Here is a 22,012-nt window from a genome sequence, read left to right as displayed (position 1 = left end):
TTGGTTATGGAAAGCAGAAGTCAGCAGTCGCAGCAGTGCAGCGTTACAAGGCTGATAGTGATCAGGACACTTGGTACATAATGAGGTTCTGCAGAAAACAGTCCATCAAGTTAAACCCTCTAAGATTTAACATAGTCACGTTACTCTAAAGTGCTGGACAATGGAATACTAATATTGCTCAGTGGGGCCTTATTATATCCAGGGCTGTGGGTGTAGTGTTGGGAGCAGTTGGATTCCTGCGAGGTGGCACTGGCACCTCTACCTGAGCTGTGCCCAATTTTTGGCTCCCCTCTGCCTATGTAAGAACATAACAAAATCATGAAGTTAGTGGGTTTAACAAACTTCCTGCTCGAAGCTGCAAATAGGGTTGCCACCTTTTCTGGAAAAAAAATACCGGCCTTCCTATATTCTTTTTTTACATTACATACATTTTTTCCCCATTGATAACATTGGCATCAAGCATCATTTTTACCAGCCAGGCTGGTAAAATACCGGCCAGGTTGGTAAAACAACGGCCAGGTGGCAACCCTAGCTACAAATAGGGTTGCCATCTGGCCGGTATTTTACCGGCCTGGCCGGTAAAAACGATGATTGATCCAATGTTATTAATAGGGAAAAAACATAAATACTGTATATAGGAAGGCTGGTATTTTTTTACAGAAAAGGTGGCAACCCTAGCTACAAATAAGGAGCCCCATAGTACGACTATAACAGGTGACTGCTATATATAAACTTATTTGGGGTTCTGTTTATTTACAGACGTGAGGGCAGTTGTGCATTACACTCCTTCCGTGTTGGTCAGGGTTGCTGTAAGCTTCTACGTGCTGGAATAACAGGAACGATATCACGCAATAGAACTTGCATCATCCCGGCCTGCACGGAACATCACTCGCTCTATATTACAGATATATCTATATCAGTTTTCCGACCCATCAAAAATACTCTGTCAGAATTGCTTTATATTTGAAGGGGTGCAAGTGGGTTATTTAAGGTTGAATGTGACAAGGCATAAGGTTCCTCATTGCACAGCAGAGCAGAAATCAGGCGTCAGATGTTTAGGAGCCCAGAGCTGTTGATGGGGAATCTGACTCTTGAGCACCTGGGTAATTGCCTCAAATATGGAAGAGATCACTTAGGGCAGACATGGTCAGATTCGGGGAGATTAGTCGCCCAGCGACAAATCTCCTCTTCTTTGGAGAGACTAATCCCCCCTGAACTGCGTTCCCTACCTTCCAGACGTCTAAAATGAAAATCGCCAACGGGATGGCACTCGGAGTGCTTTGTTTTGCAAAGTTGCATCACAAGGAATCTTCGGACGACTTCAGAAAACGAAGTGCTCCGAGTGCCATCCCGCCAGCGATTTACATTCTAGCCGGCAGGACGGTAGTTCGGGGAGATAAGTCGCCCCGAAAAAGAGATTTGTTGCTGTGCGACTAATCTCCCTGAATCTGAGCGTGTGTCTCTGCCCTAAACCTCCCAGCACAGTGAATAACCTGGGCTTCCTGTCTCTTCTCTCATGTCAGCTATAGATAAGGGGGTTCCTGCGTGGCTTCTGATCAAACAGTCCACAAAGCCGTTTGTCAGTGGTTTATATTAGACAAGATACGTTTCAGGCCAGTGTGGCTTTGTCAGAAAATAAAAACACTGGAGGGGCCCCAGAGCTCTTGAACAAAGGGCAGACTCCCCCACACACTTACAGCCTTAGGCTTTAAATCTGTTCTGCTGTCAATTCTCCCTGTCCCTGGACTCCCTGACCTCCCTGACACATAATACAATAACAGCTCTGCTGTCCCTGCCCATGCCTTTATAGTGTCTACCTATACAGGGTATTGTCAAAGTTCCTGCTCCTGCTGAATTGTGCTTAGTACAGGGGAATACCTAGGCAGCCATAGTTTTATGGCATCTCTCTGTACAGACTATGAGCAAACTTAGGGGGCTGTTCCTGCTGAATTGTGCTTAGTACAGAGGAATACCTATGCTGTTTTAGTTTTATGCAAATTTAGAGGGCTGTTTCTGCCATCACTGTGCTTGTTCTCACTTTTTGGCACACTCCACTGCTATCAGGGCATGCCCCTAAATGATATGAATATAGGCAAATGATGTGAATGTAAGCAATTCCTCAAATTCATTTGATTGTATTTGGATCTCTACTCATTATAGATTGACAGGAAAGGGTTTAGAGCAGATGAGGGATAAGGGGGAAAATCCCTCTTTCTGTCACCACATGTTGACTGCTGTGTGCCAAGACCTTTTGGTTTCTTAACATCAGCACCCATTTGTCTTGTTGGTTTATTTATGGGTCTCATCACTTGTCAGATGCGCCTGCTAGAGACAGATTTGCTGAAGGATGAATGAGTGTACCTGATGATGTACCTGCCCAGCGCTCTTTATAACAATCCTTCTCCATCTGATTGGATCTCCAGCAAGCCTAATGCTTCTAATTTAAGTCTGGGAACCGAGATGCTATCAGAGCGCCGTCAGCAGATTTGAAATCTACAATAAAGATCTGATTACATGTCAGCCACACCCTAATTACACGGAACACGGGAGGAAAGCACTGGGTGCTCTGATTAATATCGTTTCATGTTTCATTTATAAAAGGCTTTTCTGATCCCTCTGGGCTGTGAAACTCACAATGATGCAATCGGTAGGATTAATCATTGGTGAATGGAACCAAACAGGAGGAAAATAAATGGTAAGGGGAGTCTTCTGATATGTATGGAGTGCCCAATAGACTCCAGAGATGAAAGAGAACATGGTGCGTCTCCTGCTAACCATGCTGTGCCCAGTAGATAACATACATAAAAGAGAAGTGAGTAGAGTATCTTCTGCCAACTATGCTGTTTCGAGTAGACATGCCCAGTAGACCCCATAGATGAAGAGAAGATGGTGTATCATCTGCTAACCATGCCCTGCCCAGTAAGATCAGATGTTCTGCCTTTTGCTAGCCATGGTGTGCCCTGTAGACTCCAAAGTTTAAGAAGAGAAGATGATATGCCATTTCCATGGCATGTCTTGTAGACTCCACAGTTAAGAAGAGAAGATGCTATACCTTCTCCATGACATGCCCAGTAGACTCCACACCAAAAAAGAGAAGATGCCAAGGCTTCTCCATGACATATCCAGTAGACTCCACAGTTAAGAAGAGAAGATACTATGCCTTCTCCATGGCATATCCAGTAGACTTCACAATTAAGAAAATATACTATTCCTTTTGCTAACATGATGTGCCCAGTCAGTGGCCTAACTAAAAGTTACGGGCCCCCCTGCAAAAAAAAACTGTTTATGGCCCCACACCACAGCAAGGGACAAATCTGTTCACTTGGAAACCAAATTAAAATAATTTTATTTTAGAAAGGGGAGTAGGTGGACCCAGGGACCAACCACATTTGCTTGCTGTATTGGATGGAGACTGCTGTGTGGAGTTTGTAAAAAGGTATTATACAGTGTGCTTCCCCCATCCTCCTACGGCCTCCACGCCATTTCACACCTGAACCTGAGGGGCCCGTTCCTTTCCTGGAGCAACAGAACTACTCCTCCAGACAGTGGCTTAACTTCAGGGAAAGTGGGAGGCAGAAAATACTAATACTTTACTTGCCCCCTTCCTGAGACTGCTTTAGCTGTCGTTGTGCCCAGTAAATTCCAGATGGGCCACCTGGAGTTTAATCTACTAACCATGCTTTGCCCAGAAGACTATAACTGACAGAGAAGTTGCTTTAATGTCTGCCAACCATGCCATGTCAATAAACACCATTGTTGAAATCGAAGATGGTCTATCTTCTGTCAGTAGACACCCTAATTTAGAAGAAGGATGGCCACCCAAACATTGTGGAGGGGCATGAATATACCAGTCAGACCAAGAGGCTACACTGGGAGGTAATTTTAAAGTAGCTCTAGATATAATAGGAGTGCAGTTGCCATGCCGTGGTCTTTATGATGGAGCTGTGTGAAATTTACGTCCTGTTAATGAAACTGGCACCCAACTACACCAGGAGCAAACCAGTCCATATAACCTACGTACATTTTATACTGCAAACTCCTTTGGGCAAAGGAAGAATAGAGTACTTTGTTGAATGTGCCATTTTTTAAACACAGGGTACCTTTTACCAGTGCAGTCATTAGCTAAAAGTGGCTGCTCCTGTTTCAAGACCAGCCAGTTTCAGTTGTTGTAAGTGTGTGATGAGTATTTACCCCTCGTTGAGTGTAGAAGATGTCTCAACAATATCCGGGCAATTCGTTTTCTAAGAGGAGTCAGCTTACACCCTGAGGTCCGATTCCTGCCTGACAGAAGCCCAAGTTGTAAATATTTACAGTTTTTTTTCTGCTGGAAATATGACTCTATACAACTAGTACCTATTCGAACAAAGCTCCCAAGTGCTTTTGCCCTTTCTGCCCCCACTCCCTCCTGTGTGTGATGCTACATCACTTTACTCTGACTAATGCCCATTCACCCAAAATAAAAAATAGCAGTAAAACCCCACACTCTCCGATTATTTACCCAGAGTTGATTTAGAATGAATTAAATTCAACTATAAAGTGCATTAATGTGAAAAAGTGCTAAGTGCCTCACACAAAGTGTTTTGGTCGGTAAAATGGAGATTATGCCAGGTCAGCCCCAGTGGCACAGTGAGCAGAATAAATCTATAAATTGCAATTTGGAACCTATTCTATAAGGCAGTGCTGGGAAGCTTGGGAAGGGTTCCTTTCCTGTAAGGGCGGCAGAAAGTAATGAGTGATTCTCTGAGAAGATAGGGGGTGGAGTTATTAATAAAGACAGAAATTAGAAAAAAATAAATAGAAATAAATGGTGTGTAATCACTCAGTCATTTACAGTTAAGACAAATAATGTCCTGAAATGCTGGCATTGGTTGGTATTATCTATATGTATGTGCTGCATGGAAATGAATAGGCTGTTCCTGCAGAATTAGTCTTAGTACAGGGTTGAGATATCTGGCTTTTCTCTTCTGTTTCTCTCCATGCTCAGGATTTTAACAGCAGTGTCCCAGTAGGTGCAACCTGGAAAGAATCACTGGGTTTGGTATGTTCCTGGGGGCCAAGAGATGGCAGAAGGGTAATTTATAGCCTGGGGTGCCTCTTGGAGTGAGGAAGTGCTGGCTGATAGAGTGGAGTGCAGCTCCAGCTGTTCTGTGTCCTCCTCCCTTGGAATGGCCTGTCGGGTGAAGCCGTTTAGATAAGAGAGAGAGGGATCTGCTTTTCCTGCAATTAACTGCCTCTCCATTTGTCTCTTTTCCTCTAATGTAAAATAAACATGAAGGGGCCCCTGGGTGGCGCTCAACAGCGAAATGTCATCGTCAGCTTTGTACTGCATGTGCAAACTCTTTGATGATTGGTGACCAGACAAGCGCTGCTAGGTGTAGTTGGTGCTTTATTGGCTCCAAAAAAGACAGGCTATATTTAGGGCCTAATTTTGTTCCTAAGAACCTTGACCTGAGTGCCCTTGCATTAAAGAAGCTCTACCTATGCTAATGGTGATATCCCCTTTCCTCCCCACCAATGAATCACTCATTTCCCTCTCTTGGTAGAGAATGTCATAACTTGACTGCCCTTACAGTAAAGAAACCCTTTCTATGCTGATGGTGAAATCTCCTTTCCTCCCCACAAAGGAATGACCAATTCCCTTCTCTTGGAATGGAATCCCATAACCTGGTGGATCCAAACCTTGGCATGTTCTGTCCCGTGTTTACATAGAGGCTTATTTGAGTACATGGCAGTGCACATCACTGTTGCTTGTGGGGTTAATGTCTCTGTCTTGATGTTCTTACGGTTGCAACATCACCTGATCTGTGAGCGGCAGTCTGCACTATGTCATGTATCAGGGAGCACTATTCCCATTTTGGCCGGGGCCCTGAAAAAAAACTCAAGTCTTTCTCCATTTGTTGGCAGCATTTGCAGATTTTATATCTTCTCTGTTTAAGTAAATAAGATGTTCATTCCGTTGAGCAATGCGGCTCGACTAGCCTGAGAGCGACTTGCACAGTTCTGCTTTATTTTCCTTTTATTTATTCAGGTCTTAAAGGATAAACAGACTTAAAACACATTTTGGCCCAAGGAAAGTGATGCAATGAGATGTGTTTTAAAATGTCAAAAGGACTAGATATGGGTTTCTTTACTGTAAGGGCAGTCAGATTATGGGGAACCCTACCAAGAAAGGGGAATGAGTGATTCATTGGGGGGGGGGAGGAAAGGAGATATCACTATCAGCAGAGGGTGGGTTAATTTATTGTAGGGGCCGTCAAGTTATAGGATGTACCCTGGTGCTGCAGTGCCATAAAGCTGAATGTTGCTTTGCATATAATATAATATACACGTCCTTTATTGGGCAATGTTTGTATACAATCTAATGTATGCACTCTGTTATTGTACAGAACTACAGAATATGGTGGCGCTTTACAAATGCTTGCTATAGATAAGGATAGGTACAACTCCCAGGCTTAGCTTCTCAGGGGACACTGGGAGTAGCAGATAAACAACAGCTGGAAGATGTGGATTTGGGAATCTTGGGGAGGGGGGTATAGCCGGGAAGCTCATCTGTTGAAATGCAGCATTTTATCAAGTTCGACTCAGTATATTTCAGGCTGTGTGTGTATCTTCTGGAATCCCTTAGCGGCACCTCATCCAGAATGCCACGCTGGAGATAACCAGGGTGCTGGAGATAACCAGGGTGCTGCTGTCATTTTCCTTTGGCCTTTGTCTCCAAAGCACATTCCAGGAACTCTGCAGCACCGGGAGGTTTCTCCCATGACCAGACTCACATTTCTTACCATTTAAAATAAAAGCCTATCAATAAGCCGCAGTATAGAGTGTGTCATTAGCTGGAGACCAATCAGAAGAATGAATGGTTTCTCTCCCCCTTGTGACGTGTTGTACCTCATTAGGGCAGTGTTGTACAGTGGGAATTAGGGTGCATGGGAGTAGCTGGTGAGTTGGCACCAGAGCCCCCTCATTGTAGACACTGGCAATCGCCTGAAATCGATCGGACAAGCCAAGTACATGTCACATGGAGGCCTGTCTCTCCGTCTGATTGGAGCATGAGAGCCCTCCCCGACTGCTGATGCTCTGCTCTCATAATCTAACCTGAAATTCCTGACAGACCAGCTCAGCTAGTTTTTGGGAAAGGACATCCCAGAGGAGAACACAAGTCTAGACTTGGATGTATCGTAATTGGCACAAAGACTATGAAATGCCTTCACACCCCGTGTCAGTCAGCACCAAGGCCTCACCCCTTACCTTGTGCCGCCAAACTGGAAAACTTGCCCTTCTAAAATTTCTCTTTAGTGACTACAATAAGGAACCGAGTGTAACGCGTGCTCCTGTGGGGTTGCTTTGGTGTCCTGGGCGGAACTAACATGGCGGGGGCCCTAATATTACCTGCTCTCCCTGTTTACTAAGGGATTGGTTTCCTCTTTTCAACTGACCGCGGCCCACGCACAAGTATTACTAGCAACATTACCTCCTTGTTCATTCAGCAGTAGGGCAAAGCCAGACAGGCCCGGTAATTCTCCCAGCACCCTTGGATTTACTCACTACCTCCCTGATTCCATCTCAGCCATAATTGGCCCCTATAGCAGGCTTTTGGTTAAAACTATAAAAAGATATTGCATACAACAGCTTGATGTAAATAAACCATTTTCATAATAATTTACTTTTCTAGTAGTATGTGCCTTTGGGTAATCATAAATAGAAAATGTCAATTTTAACAAATAAGAGCAGCCCCCTGGAATCATATCATTCACGGTGCACACAAACATACCAAACAACCATACTTATTAGGTCACATGAGCCAATTAACAGACAGAGTTGTGTCTTTTGCTTCCACACTTCTTCCTGTTAGTTAGAGCTGCATTATTTCAGGTCAGGTGATCTCTGAGGCAGCACAGAGAATATCACAAAATGGTGGTTCAAGGCGAGAGATGTAAAAGGGCAATATTTACTTAAATATATACCAGTTTGGTAAGATTCTTTAATATGCCTCTTAATATGATGTAAACTATCTGTTGCTTAAATATTCATTTTGGGGGTGTAGTTTTCCTTTAAGTTGCCCATACACAGACCTATAAAAGTGGCCAACTTGCTCCATATGGTCAGCCCAACTGATATATAGCGAATAATTGGGCAGAAATCTGTAGAGCAGTTTTATGAATTCTGTTCAGCCTTTAGTGCATCGATGTAGTCCTCATGCCATGGGTTCACTGGGGACCAATGATTGGATTGACCTAGTGGCAATTGGCCAAAATTACAGCCTACTCAACCAGTGTCTGGCCACTCATGTATCAGGCAGATTTGAAATCCCATTGGACGAGGCCTTGATCGGGACGTGGCCTACTGACAGGACTGTACACATTATGGCTATAGGTGCTGTTAATGGGCAAAAAGTGTCAGTACTATTAGTAGCATAGAGCTCTGAGTAACTTTCTGGGCTCTTTAAATTAACCCTTTGCTGTTCCCAGTACACATTTTTCCTCCTTACCCCAGAGACTTGTCAAGTTTCCTTAATCATTTAATGGATAAGCCCCAAATATTTGCAAGCCAAGCCATTATCTGTTTGTGTTTAGTGACTTTATTGACTGTGACCAAGCACAATATCTTATACTAACAACAGGGCTGGGGCCCCAGGGTCAGGGCAGGCCCTTATCAGAGGATGGTGTGACTCTTTCACCTCTGGGGAGACCTGTGCAATCCTTGTCTGTTTGACATGTCTGATAAGGAATCATGGGAGACAGCATGGTGCTCAGTACATGATGGATGCCTCCTGGCACACAATGTTGGTTTATATTTTTCCCATTGGATTCCATGTTGTCTTATTGCAGACTTCTTCACCTCTTCAGCTGAAAAGCTTTCAGGCTATGATGGGAGTTGTAGTTGAGCTACTGTTATGTTTTTACGCTTGGGTTCCTATACTTTTACCTACATCAGCAGGCTCAGTACTGAGTGGGTCACAGGACAGTTGCTGTTATTTTGACACCCCCTTAAATACAACTCTGGTGTCAATCTTCTGCCTGGGGCACAGCCCCTTGTATGGAAAGGGTTTAGCACTCCCTTCCACCCACCTCCCCTGAAGCAATTAGACTGGGAAGTGCGGAGGAGGCAAACGGCCTGTGATTCATCTTTCTCCATTCTCCAGCCTCAAAATCCTGCTGCTCCAACCCCCAGCAACGGCTCTGCCTGGGAACCTAGAGGCAGCACACAGCCACCTATCCCCACCCGGCCCCCCTCACCTGGAACATGTCCCACAATCCTCTTTGGCCGGCGATCAGTTGGCTGCTTTAGTGCGAGAAACTTGAGGATCTGAAAGCAGCAAAGCCTGAGAACTTCCCCTGTGCCCCAGTTATATGGAGGCTTTTATCATGGTCCTAGGAATGGCCCCCACGACCCCCAATATAACACTTCCAAAAATCACTCAACTTGGCCCCAACTCAAGCACTGAAGATGCCATAACAAATATATCACTAAGGCTAATGGCACACCCAAAAATGCATTTGACTCAACTGCCAGTCGCCCAAAAAAATGGTCTATTTTTGGGTTGGTGTAGGGTGAAGGAGATACAACAGGCAGCAAAATATCCCCCCCCCCCGTTACCCATTACTGTTACTTATCTCTTTCCTCCAACGCTGTAACCAGAAGGTCCCTCTATCAGCACATTCAGGGCCCCCCTTTTCTGTACATCTGGCTCATCTCCTTCTCTGGGGGCTGATTATTCACAATCAGTAGTGTAATCCCAACCTCTTGGACATGACCGCACTCACTGGGTCGGTCTTGGTTGTTTTGGGAAAGACGTAGAATTCAACCCTTGTGTCACAACTCTACAATGAACTTTTTCCAAGTGAAATCAGGACAGGCTGATGAAGGGTGCACCCCCTCCCCACATGCAGATAAGGAGGATTTTCTTGTCAGGTTTTGGGCAGTGGATATAAAACGTTGGATCCAGTAGATATAACATGTCAGGTTGCATGTAAATAATTATGCGGATTCGGGTTTAATGGTGTGCAGAGCAGTGCATATGGATTTGTTTCATCTGGGGAGGTTTAAAAGACCTCATTCCTATGCCATAGCTCAGAAGCCATGTTGGGCCCATGAATCATGTACAATAGCAATGCTCAACCTCTGGCCCTCCAGCTACTGATGAACTGTAACTCTAAGAATGCTGGGAGTTGTACTTCAGCAACAACTGAATGGTGACAGGTTTCTCAAGTGTTACTCACAGTCTTACCCTGTTGCCTTCATTTCACAATCATGTCATTGCCTTGTTCTGCTGCCTCCATCTTGCCCTAAAGGTGTTACCCTAGTGTCTCCATCTTGTCATGCTGCTGACATCTTGCTCTACTACTTCTGTTCCTCTTCCTGTGTACAACTCTGCAACTTCCAAACCTCTGCCAACACAGCTTCCCAAGTGCCACCAATGACCAGCCATCTTCTAGATTTCTGATTGGCTCTGACTGGGCCTGCTTAGAAATTCCTATCCCAGTGGCTTATACTTCTAGATTATCGGTTCTTAGAAGTATTTCTCGTTGTACCTGTAGATTGCTTATGTTTTGGTTTCCTATCCTACATCTTCCATGACATCAAACCCTATGACATTTCCACAGCTCCGCCGCATTGCAGACCTGATAAGTGATTGGATTAGTGTGAGCTCTTGTGCCGAGTGAGAGGCAGCGGTAGTTGTACAAGTCCCAGCAGGACATGACGCTGCACCAGCCCCACGTTAATCTGAGCAGAGAGAGGGAGACTAATGTGCAGGATTTTGCTGCATGTAAAGAAGTTACAGCAGCTGATAATTGATGTCAAAGCCTGAGAGCAGAGTGGCCCCTGCGAGGCACGTCCTGTCTTGTCATTCCGACTCCTGAGTTTCTCATGTCAGCTTGTGTGACAGGTTTGGGGAGTCTGCGGTAACCCATACTTGTCCAGGTTCTACACAGGACATTAACCTATAGCCAGGGCCGCCATCAGGGGGGCACAAGTGTACCGGGGCCTGAAGGGGGGCCGGTAGCCCTGAACTTTTAGAAATAGCCGGGTCCCCCTTGACAGCGCCGAAGCCGTGCTGCCTCCTTCCGAAGTCCTGAACAGCCAATATGCGGAAGTGCCAAAAAAAGTCCCGAAGCGGCGAAAACACCCGAAGTCACGAAAGGAGGCGAAGTTGAAGTCCTGAAGCCATGAGTTCAATTCCTCTGAACACCAATTTGTGTTTTTATATTTTTTTTAATCCCCTGGCCACCAATGTATTATTTTAATACTCTATAGACCCCTGCCACCAATGGTTTTTTAAGAATTATTCTTTGGGGCCACAAATGTTTTTAACTTGTAAGGAGGGCCCTGGCACCAATGCTATTTAAAAAACTTTTATGGGGGGCCCTGGTGCTCTGGTGCGCATGCACGAAAGTACATGCGCTTTTGCGCACATGCGCGAAAGTACATGCGCAGAAGCGCATTGTTACAAAAAAATATTTGTGGCAGTCAGGGAGAGATGGGACCGGACAATGGGGTAGGCGTCAGAGCAGGTACGTTCCTGGCGCCCCCCCAGCTTTGCGCCCTAGGCACGTGTCTGTGTGGTCTTTTAACGGAAATTTTGTTGTACGGGGGCCCGTGATTCCTAACGGTGCCCCTGCCTAAAGCTATAGAGACTGGGATGAGCCCACCCTGCAGGGCCACAGATGTGAGTAGAAATAATATAGCAAGTGTAGTAGGGCAAGATGGAAACAGTAGGACAAGATGGAGACAGTAGGACAAGATGAAGACAGTAGGACAAAATGGAGACAGTAGGGTACGATGGAAACAGTAGGACAAGATGGAAACAGTAGGACAAGATGAAGACAGTAGGACAAAATGGAGACAGTATGACAAGATGGAGACAGTAGAACAAGATGGAGACAGTAGGGGCAGATGGAAACAGTAGGACAAGATGGAGACAGTAGGGCAAGTTGAAGACAGTAGGACAAGTTGGAGACAGTAGGGCAAGATGGAGACAGTAGGGCAAAGTGGAAGACAGCAGGCAGCAGTGTAACTAGTGATTGGCGGGCCCCCCGCAAGAAAATTATTTGGAGGGATCCGGTACTCGCAGCAATCCCTCCTGCCCTCTCCCTCTTTGCCTGCCTGATGTTGCATGCACACACAAATTTTCAATTGGAATGGGGCAGGATTTCTGTGCAGCCTCCTCTATAGTTACACGCAGGGCCGCCATAAGAAATCACAGGGCCCCGTACAACAACATTTTCAGGGCCCCCTGGGCCCTGCCCACACTAATGCCCAAGCTCCACCCAAGCCCTACTCCATCCTGCCCAAAGACCACACAGACATCAGCACTAAAAAGGTAACCCCCCCCCCCCCCCAAACACACAAGTTATAAAAAGCTATTGATGGTCAGGGTCTCCTTATAAGTTAAAAAAAAAAAAAAGAACATTGGTGCCAGGGCCTCCCTTACAAATAAAAAAAATTGGGCCCCAAAAATATTTTTTGAAAAAACATTGATGGCAGGGCCCCCCTTACAAGTTAATAAAATATTGGGGCCCCAACATTTTTTTTAAAAAAAAAAAACATTGGTGGCAGGGACCTATAGAATATTAAAATAATACATTGTTGGCCATAAGATTAAAAAAACCCACATTGGTGTTCAGTAGAATTGAACTCGTGGCTTCAGGACTTCAACTTCGCCTGCTTTCGTGACTTCAGGTCTTTTCGCCGCTTCAGGAATTCAATTTAGGCTGTTTTGTGACTTCGGGTCTTTTTGCCACTTCGAGACTTCCGCATTTCGGCTGTTCGGAATGGCCGCAGGCTTCGGTGCTCTCAAGGGGGCCCCGACTCTTTTCAAAACTGCAGCACTGCCGGGCCCCCCTTCATGCCTGGGGCACTTGTCACCCCCATCTTGTAGGGCAAGATGGCAAAGTGAGGACAATAGGGCAAGATGAGACAGTAGATATTTGATTTAAGCTTGGCAGAGACCAGCACATTTAGTAAATATGCAGACACATGGCTGAATAACACAAGGGCATATTTTTACTGAATATTAGCAAAGGAACTGGGATACACTTTCCCTTTAAAGTGACAGCCTAGCCTGCTGGTGGAGATAGATGGGAGCAGGTTTGGTTGGGCAGAGCGGAGTCTTTGTGCCTCAGTGCCGGAGCAGCTCCGTATGTTACATGTGTAAACAGATGTGTAGGCTGCGTGTGACAGGCACTAATCCCTGTGAATGGAACAGCCCCATTCCCAGTCTCTGAGAACCTTTCCCACCTCCTAACGTAGAACATTCCTTCCCCCCCAAAATGGGTTGGGGGCCCCCTGGATCCTCTTGGGCTTGGTGGGAGGCCACATGTCATGTAATTCTTGGGGGGGGGGGGGTTAGAAAGTATTGTTCCCTGTTGGTTGCATCTTGTGGGAAAGTTCATTATTTCCATGTGACTCTAACACACAGTTTCGTACATCCAGGGGCCACAATGAGACCCCTGTATATGAAGCTGTAGGGGAGATGAAGCAGGACCAATCACAATAGGTGCCACTCTTTCGTGTGGCCGTGCAGCACAGTGACTGCATCTAATGGGAAAGTAAAGAAACTCTGATTTATTGTTTTATGGGCATAGTGTGAATAGTAAGTGTGGGAGTGTTTAGTGTAACCACGGGACAGTGTGTATAATAAGGCTGGAGTCAGGGGCTGTACCTGTGTGACAGTGTGTGTATAATAAGCAATGGCATCAGCAACAACTATTATACTTGTGAATGTCAAATCTAGAGCCTTGGGGTCATGAGGTCCTGCAGTGTTTAGTAGCCCAGAGAGTTGTCCTCATTTTGCCCAGAATGTTCCAATTGCAATAAAATCCTGTTATGTGTGGGGGTTCCTGCTGCCATCCATAGATGGTGGGTTTGGAATATGAGACTCTCTGAAACCCCCTTAAACCCCCCCCTCACCCTGTGTGAAACCATTGCCCACCCTTGTGTCTTGTCAGCCTTGGGGGCAGGGACACATGGAAAGAATCAGGGAGATTCTTTGTCTCTTCTTCGGCGACTGATCTCCCCAAAAAGCCTTCCCGCCAGCTAGAATCAAAATCGCCGGCTGGAAGGCTTTTTGGGGAGATTAATCGTCCGAAGAAGAGGTGACTAAATCTCCCCGAATCTTCCTGTGTGTCTCTGCCTTAAAGGAGAATGAGTTCCTAAAAAATTAATAGGGTTAACAATACCATAGTTTACATACTGAACTTATTGCACCAGCCTAAAGCTTCAGCTTCTCAATAGCAGCAATGATCCAGGACTTCAAACTTGTCACAGGGGGTCACCATCTTGGAAAGTGTCTGTGACACTCACATGCCCAGTGGGCTCTGAGCAGCTGTTGAGAAGCTAAGCTTAGGGGTCGTCACTAATTATCCGGCAGAAAATGAGGTTGGTCTGTAATATCAGCTGATGCTACAGGACTGATTATTAAATTTTGATGCTAATTGCACTGGTCTCTGTGCTGCCATGTAGTAATTATCTGTATTTGTTACTAATAAGCCTTATATTGTGACATTTCTATTCTATGTGTACTGTATATTGTGAGTGGGTCCCTAAGCTCAGTAAGTGACAGCAGCACAGAGCATGTGCAGTGAATCAGCAGAAAAGAAGATGGGGAGCTACTGGGGCATCTTTGGAGACACAGATCTTTACTGCTAAAGGGCTGTGGTTGCCTTGGGCTTCTACAGAAGCACACAACATAATGTACAACATTTATAGCTACTTCTTTAGTTAAGCTTTAGTTCTCCTTTAAAAACCTGAGGGAAAACTTATTGTGGGTGAGACAGTCGGCCATTGTCTGTAAACATTCTCTCATTTGTCATGGGAAAATGCATTGGGCTCCTAAATGAAGGTATGCTGCATCCCATTGGCTCTGCTGATTCCTTGGGGCCCAGATCCAATGGCAACTTACTGTGTGTGACTATTCTCAATTCCCCTTATTCATGGCACTGGTTACATAGTAAGTTAGGTTGAAAAAAAGACACACGTCCATCAAGTTCAACCTTTTAAGTCTATATATAACCTGCCTAACTGCCAGTTGATCCGCAGGAAGGCAAAAACCCCATTTAAAGCCTCTCCAATTTGCCTCAGAGGGGGAAATATATTCATTGTATATGGGGGGGGGGGTGCATTCTCCTTTAGTGATATAAAGATTGAAAGTTCTGGGCTCACAATGAGCAGCTATTATTATAATTATTTATAGGTTATAGGCATTTAGTTGTTTATTCTTTGCTTGTAATGGGCACATAAAACCCTGCACATAAAATGGGGTAGTTTCCCTTTAAAATGCTAGACTGTTACATGGAGCGTTGGAAGGGGACAGACTGGGAGTCCCACTTGCTGGTGGGTCATTCTGTAGGATTTTCTCACGCTTTCCCAGCATGCACAGGGGTGAGTAAATGCACGGAGCAGCCTCACTACCTACACTAGTCCCGGTGGCCACCTGGGCTTTCTCATCAGCCCTCCCTGCCTGTATGAGCCTTCCGGATACTCTGCTTTCCTTCTGCTCTGCGGCGCGACATGTTTGCTAAACACAGCAGCTCTGCTCGGCCCATTCCTCTACTGACATCTTTCCAACGGCCGGATACAGAGTGAGCACTCAGGGAATCGAAACCCAAAAATAGAATCATAATGTCATTTTAAGCAACTTCCCAATAGCCATTCATTCCTCATTCCCACCGTGATTTGTAAATGTAATTGCTATTGAAAGCAGCACCCAGTGTCGGACTGGGCCGGTGGGCCCAACCATGTTCCCCAAATCGGGTGCCCCATTAAAAAAACTTCTGCTGCTGCGCCTCTGCGCAGGCGGGTGACGTACCGACTTTCAAACAGGAGCGGTCCGCACACAGAGGGAAGCTGGGAGGGGGCCCCCATTACTCCAGTCCGACTCGGGCAGCACCTGTTTATCCTTGTCTGCACTGCTGGTTTTGAGTCTTGAAACAATGTAGCAGACAGAAGCAGCATTGCAGAAAATAGAAAGGAGTAGGAACCACCGTTTGTTCTCTGAGGATACTTTACTGGTAATTAAAGGGGTTGTACACCTTTGAGATAACTTTCAGTATGATGTAGAGAGTGATATTCTGAGACAATTTGCAATTGTTTTTTATTTTTTATTATTTGTGGGTTTTGAGTTATTTATCTTTTTATTCAGCAGCTGTTCAATTTGCAGCTTAACCAATCTGGTAACTAGGGACCAAATACCCTAGCAACCATGCATTGATTTGACTAAGAGACTGGAATATGAATAGAAGAGGTCTGAATAGAAGGATCAGTAATAAAACGTAGCAATAACAATACATGTGTAGCCTTACAGAGCATTTGTTTTTAGAAGGAAGTCAGCGACCATTTGAAAGCGGGAAAGAGTCAGAAAAAAGGCAAATAACTATAAAACTCAAAAAAACTTATAATGAAAGCCAACTGAAAAGTTGCTTAGAATTGGCAGTTCTATAACATAATAAAAGTTACCTTAAAGGTGAACCACCCCTTACACTCAATTCCAACCCTGAAAGTGAAACGCTTTGCTTTTTAAAAGGGTGTTTCACCTTTAGGTTATTATGTTGTAGAATGGCTTATTCTAAGCAACTTTACAATTGCTCTTCATTGTTTATTTTGTATAGTTTTTAAACTATTAGCCTTCTTCTTCTGACTCTTTCCTGCTTTCAAATGGGGGTCACTGACCCCATCTAAAACTCTGTAAGGCTGAAAATGTATAGTTATTGCTACTTTTTATTACGCATCTTTCTATTTAGTCCCTCTCCTATTTATATTCCAGTCTTTCATTCATATCAGTGCATGGTTGCTAGGGTCATTTGGACCTTAGCAACCAGATTGCTGAAATTGCAACCTGGAAAGTGACTGAATAAAAAGCGAAATAACTCAAAAGCCACAAATAAGGAAAAATGAAAACCAATTGCAAATTGTCTCAGAATATCACTCTCTACATCATACTAAAAGTTAATTTAAATGTGAACACCCCATTATATCAAGCCTCCCAGCATCCTTCAGCAGCCAGTGCTTAGAGCGTTTATTAAGTGCCATTAGAGGAAGTAAGATGATGTTTAATTTATTCTATATAAATAATTGTGTATCATTTTTCTGCAGGTCTATACCTCCCATGGACCTACTGTTATCATGCCCACTTGGTTCTGCTCCAGGGAGTGGTTCTGCCACGTTGGCCAGTTTGTGGAGGATGGCAAGGTAAGGGTGGATACACTGGATAGGTTGCTAATGCTCCTCTGGTGTAGCAACAACTCTATGCCAGATTTAGTTTTGGGACAAATAATCCCATAGGGTCACCCATTGAGGTGCAGTTGGCACATACAGAGCTTTTCCCGTTGACAAAACAAGTGTTCCACCTTCTGGAGGACATGGAGAATTGCAGCCCTAGCGTAATATAACATGGCCGCAGCATTTCCCGGGGAGACACAAAACAGACTGGCACCCCCAGCTCTCTAATGGCTAATAATGATGACAGCTTGCAGGGAGTTTGATAACATGGTCCTATGGCTGATGGAACAAATTGAAAATCCACAAACGCTATACAGTATGCTGCTATTATTGCGCGCGTGCTATGGCTTCTATGTTGGGATTAGTGGTCTGTTAGTGGGGGCACCTCTCCTGAATCCTGGCATGTGCCACTCTCCTGTAGGCATTTAGTGGAACATGAGGAGGCGTAGGACTGACCCGCAGTCAGGCGATGTGCTTGCACATATCTATATAAGGAGACGCTAGGAGCCGGCCGCTCTCTGCACTGCTGCTTATCACTCCCCAAGAGGATTGTTTCACACACTGTCCCCACTGCTGAGCGTTCCTCTCGCCCCATAGTGATGAGAAGAGCCTGTCGCTGTGCCAATATCAACCACGTCCGGCCCAGCTGGCGGCATCCCAGCACCCCGGGGTCACCCTGCTGTATGAGTGTCCGTGTATAACGGCTCAGCTCTCAGGCCCTGTGCATGGTGGGGTCATTGGCCAGATGGCTGGTTAGCACCTTCATCTCTGCAGCAGCCAAAACAACTGTGTGTGTGTGTGTGTGTCGGGAATTGCCAAAATCACCCTGAGGATTTCACTTCCCATACTGCCACACAACTGCTTCACTTCTAACTCCCCCCTCACCCCATGAGCTGACACTCCTGTGACATGCAGTTGCAGTAGGAGCGGGTACATTACAGACTTGTGTTGCACTAACCTGCCCGTCTGGCCTGTGCCAATGGTGAAAAGTTGGATTTGTTACCGTATCAGTATGAATGAAGGTGGCACAGCAATGGGTATCACAAGCTGACATTTAAGGCTACTTTCAATACTGACTCAAGCCAAAAGCACTTCAGTTGGTCACTGTCTTCCCCCTGTAAAGGGAATCTTCACCTTTGCATTTACTTTTAGTATGATGTAGAGAGTGATATTCTGACAATTTCAAAATGGTTTTCATTTTTTTATTCTTTGTGGTTAGCTTTAGCTTTTTATTGAGCAGCTCTCCAGTTTGCATTTTCAGTCATCTGGTTGCTAGGGTCCAAATTACCCGAGCAACCATGCATTCATTTGAATAAAACACTGGAATATGAATAGGAGAGGAACTGATTAGAAAGATGACTAATAACAATGAGCGATGACAATATATGTGTACCCTTACAGAGCATTTGGTTTTTAGATGGGGTCAGTGACCCCCCATTTGAAAGCTGGAAAGACTCATAAGAAGAAGGCAAATAATTACAAAACTATACAAAATAAATAATGAAGACCAATTGAAAAGTTGCTTACAATTGACCATTATATAGCATAGTAAAAGTTAACTTAAAGGTGAACCACACACAAGGAGACATAATTCAAATTTGTTACTGGGTGGATAAAGACATTCAGACGAAGGCAAATGGCTGCTAAACTGCCACGTTCCCACGTATACCAATAGGAAAACAGTGCAATGACTCCCAGTTTGTGCCCCCCCAGGGAATTCTGTCCCTGAAATACAGAAAATGTAAAGTTTGGTGATACTTTTTAATGTCTCTCTTTTTTTTAGGGATCCCCAGAGGACCTGTTGTTTTTCTATGAGCACCTTCGGAAAGGAGGCGGGGCTTATAGAGTGGACAAGGGCCTCCTGTTGTACCGCTATCATGAGCAAGCCGCTACCCACTCCGTATCCGAGTAAGTTCCTTTGCCCTGTTGAGTGAAACAGTAGCACATGGCATTTTACGTTTAGGAAACATATTCTCCCCAAAGGCACCAATGACATTTAATGTAGAAACGTTTGGGAAAAGGGAGAAAGTACATGAGTCGTTGAACTGTATATTGAGTTAGGTTATTGTGCAATACGCCCCCTGGTGACAATCTGCAGCATAGCAGAGCCCACCCTAAAACTGCAACATCTACAGTTTCCTTTATTTGTGTTTATTGATAAAAATATATAACGTTAACATGCAGGTCAGCAAGGCTCCCTGTGCAGCAAAACCTACAGCAATAAGTTCTGCTCCAGATGACACAGATCCTATCTGATCCCCATTGTAAGCAGCAGTCCTGCCCTGCTTTATGGCTGACATTCTAGCTATCTTTATAACAGAGCATATAAGAGCACACTGATAGAGATCTTGTGTGAAATATCATTGTTTATGAGCTGATATTACCATGGTGGCAGGGAAGGGGTTACAGAGGGTAGATAAAGTCATGTGGAGCCTTATGCAAACTCCCAGCATGTGAATTGCCCCCGGCACCGTTCCCTTTAATATAATTCAGAGAGACAAGACACTGCTGATCACTGTCTCCCATACATCACGCTGCTATTGGACACGCCTTATTTCCAGCATTCAGCTGCGGGTTACCTCTTCCCTTTTAACCCCTTTTGGAAGCAAAGGCAGAATCAGAGCAGGTAGCTTTTGTCTTTTACCTACAGTAAGTCCCTGGCTCTCTATGTGGCATGTGACATCTCATCCAGCCGAGCAATATCCTACCCACAAATACACACAGATATTAAAGGGCAAGTGAACCTGTAACTCAATGATCCCCAACCAGTGGCTCATGAGCAACATGTTGCTCTCCAACCCCTTGGATGTTGCTTTCAGTGGCCTCAAGGGCTAGTCCACACGCGTCGCTATCTCCCCGTGTGGACTAGCCCCAAAGCAGGTGCTTATTTTTGAATTCCAGGCTTGGAGGCAAGTTTTGGTTGTATAAAAACCAGTTGCACTGCCAAACAGAGTCTCAATGTAGGTTGACAATCCACATAGGGACTACCAGATGGCCAATCACAGCCCTTATTTGGCACCCCAAGAACATTTTTCATGCTAGTGTTGCTCCCCAACTCCTTTTACTTCTGAATGTTGCTCACGGGTTCTAAAGATTGGGGATCCCTGCTGTAACTGAACTCTTAGCATGTTGTGGATGCAGTGAATTACATGGTAGCTAAGACTGGACTCACCTTTCCATCACGTTCAATCTCATATCCTTTTCATTAAAGGAGAGCAAATTCATTAAATTACCTCTTAGAGGTCTCAGTAGGGAAAGGGTGCGTGTCTGTTGCTTAACTACATCTCTCATATATACTGGGACTGTGTGACGCATTTAACACAAACCTCTGCTTGTTTTATTGGCGCCAAGTGGCATCTCATAGTAAATGAAATCAGGTGTCAAAATCTGAAGCAACCAATATATTCTTGGCATGTGTGGGAGGAACAGTTATACCCTGACCCATGCGCGGGAGCGTTCCATAAATAGGCACTTGCCCCGGAGGAGCTTTTATTAGGGAGACGGTTGTGATCTGATTTTGAGTCAGGTAGTGTGTTTGTATGTAAAAATGCATCTGCTGCAATGTAGGGGGCTGTTCCTGCTGAATTGTGCTTAGTACAGGGCAATACCTATGCTGCCATAGTATTATGGGATCTCTCTGTACAGACTATGAGCAAACTTGGGGGCCTGTTCCTGCTGAATTGTGCTTAGTACAGAGGAATCCCTATGCTGGTTTATACACAGTATTTATAGAAATATTGGCCACAGCTGGACTGGTTTAGCAGTGTCTGTTTGAGGGCATCAAAATACACAGTGTTACGTTAATGCCCAGGCAGTTTCCAGGGAGCGAGAGAATTCCCACACTGTACCTATTGCTGTAAGGCTTTTCTCTTAACTCCCTGCACCCTCGCTTGTTTCAATCTTACAAGTTCCCACTGCACCTGTCCTGGCTCTCACTCAAATCCTCCCACCCCCCCAGATCTAATCACAGTTTCTCTTACCCTGGGGCCACAACTTGCAAAGCAAGTGTTTTTTTGGCTCGGGTAATGGGAATAATAAGGAAATAGTGGGAGTGGCAGCTTCTCGTGGAAGGAAGGGGGGGGGGTGAGTCGTGTAATAGTTTAATTAAACATTCAGACTCCCTCTCCTGTGCCAATGGGAAGCTCTTCTGTCAGTAATCTGAGTGTGGCAATATTTACTAGAGCTTGACACCTCCTCTTTGGGATGGGCATGTGGTGCTTTAACTCTGCATGGGATAAAGATAGAGATGCAGGTCCAGAACAGAAATTAGCAGCAACATAGTAGCTCAGTTTGAGAAAATATCCCTCCATCAAATTCCGTTGGTCACTTGAGCAGGGGTCCCCAACCTTTCTTTTTTTTTTTTTTTACCTGTGAGCCACATTCAAACGTAAAAATTGTTTCAGGAGCAACACAAGCATGAAAAAAGTTCCTGGGGTACCAAATAACTGCTGTGATTGGCCATTTGGAAGGCCCTATGAGGACTGGCAGCCTACAGGAGACTGTTTGGCAGTGCAACTGGTTTTTATACAACCAAAACTTGCCTCCAATTCAGAAATTCAAAAACAAGCTCCTGCTTTGAGGCCACTGGGCGCAACATCCAAGGGGTTGGAGAGCAACATGTTGTTCATGAGCTACTGGTTGGGGATCATGGTCTTAGAGTAACACTGGCACTACCCTTAAATATAATACAATAATGAAGCATTACAGCAGGGAACAGGGACATTAGGGACCATTTATGAAGGCAAAGCAGAAGTTTGGATGCAAATTTGAGCATGTGTTGATGCCAGTTACAAAG

At 45.0% G+C, this 22,012-nt stretch overlaps 1 protein-coding gene across 2 annotated transcripts in view; it reads left to right on the top strand.

Annotated features, from left to right (window-relative positions):
• Positions 1-22,012, top strand: part of LOC108701172 (UDP-GlcNAc:betaGal beta-1,3-N-acetylglucosaminyltransferase-like protein 1) — a 120,998-nt gene that overhangs the window by 87,351 nt on the left and 11,635 nt on the right. Inside the window, exons 1-3 of one of the 2 annotated variants that reach the window (XM_018235451.2) lie at positions 15,314-15,381; positions 17,092-17,187; positions 19,001-19,125. In XM_018235451.2, coding sequence (XP_018090940.1) covers positions 17,122-17,187; positions 19,001-19,125 — 191 coding nt within the window. In that variant the 5' untranslated portion in view covers positions 15,314-15,381; positions 17,092-17,121. Of the gene's footprint in view, positions 1-15,313; positions 15,382-17,091; positions 17,188-19,000; positions 19,126-22,012 lie in introns of those variants that run through there. The other variant, XM_041577036.1, reaches the window with a different exon arrangement.

Source organism: Xenopus laevis, chromosome 9_10L, assembly GCF_017654675.1.
Source record: "Xenopus laevis strain J_2021 chromosome 9_10L, Xenopus_laevis_v10.1, whole genome shotgun sequence".
Taxonomy (NCBI): domain Eukaryota; kingdom Metazoa; phylum Chordata; class Amphibia; order Anura; family Pipidae; genus Xenopus; species Xenopus laevis.
This window is presented reverse-complemented; position numbering and strand designations above follow the sequence as displayed.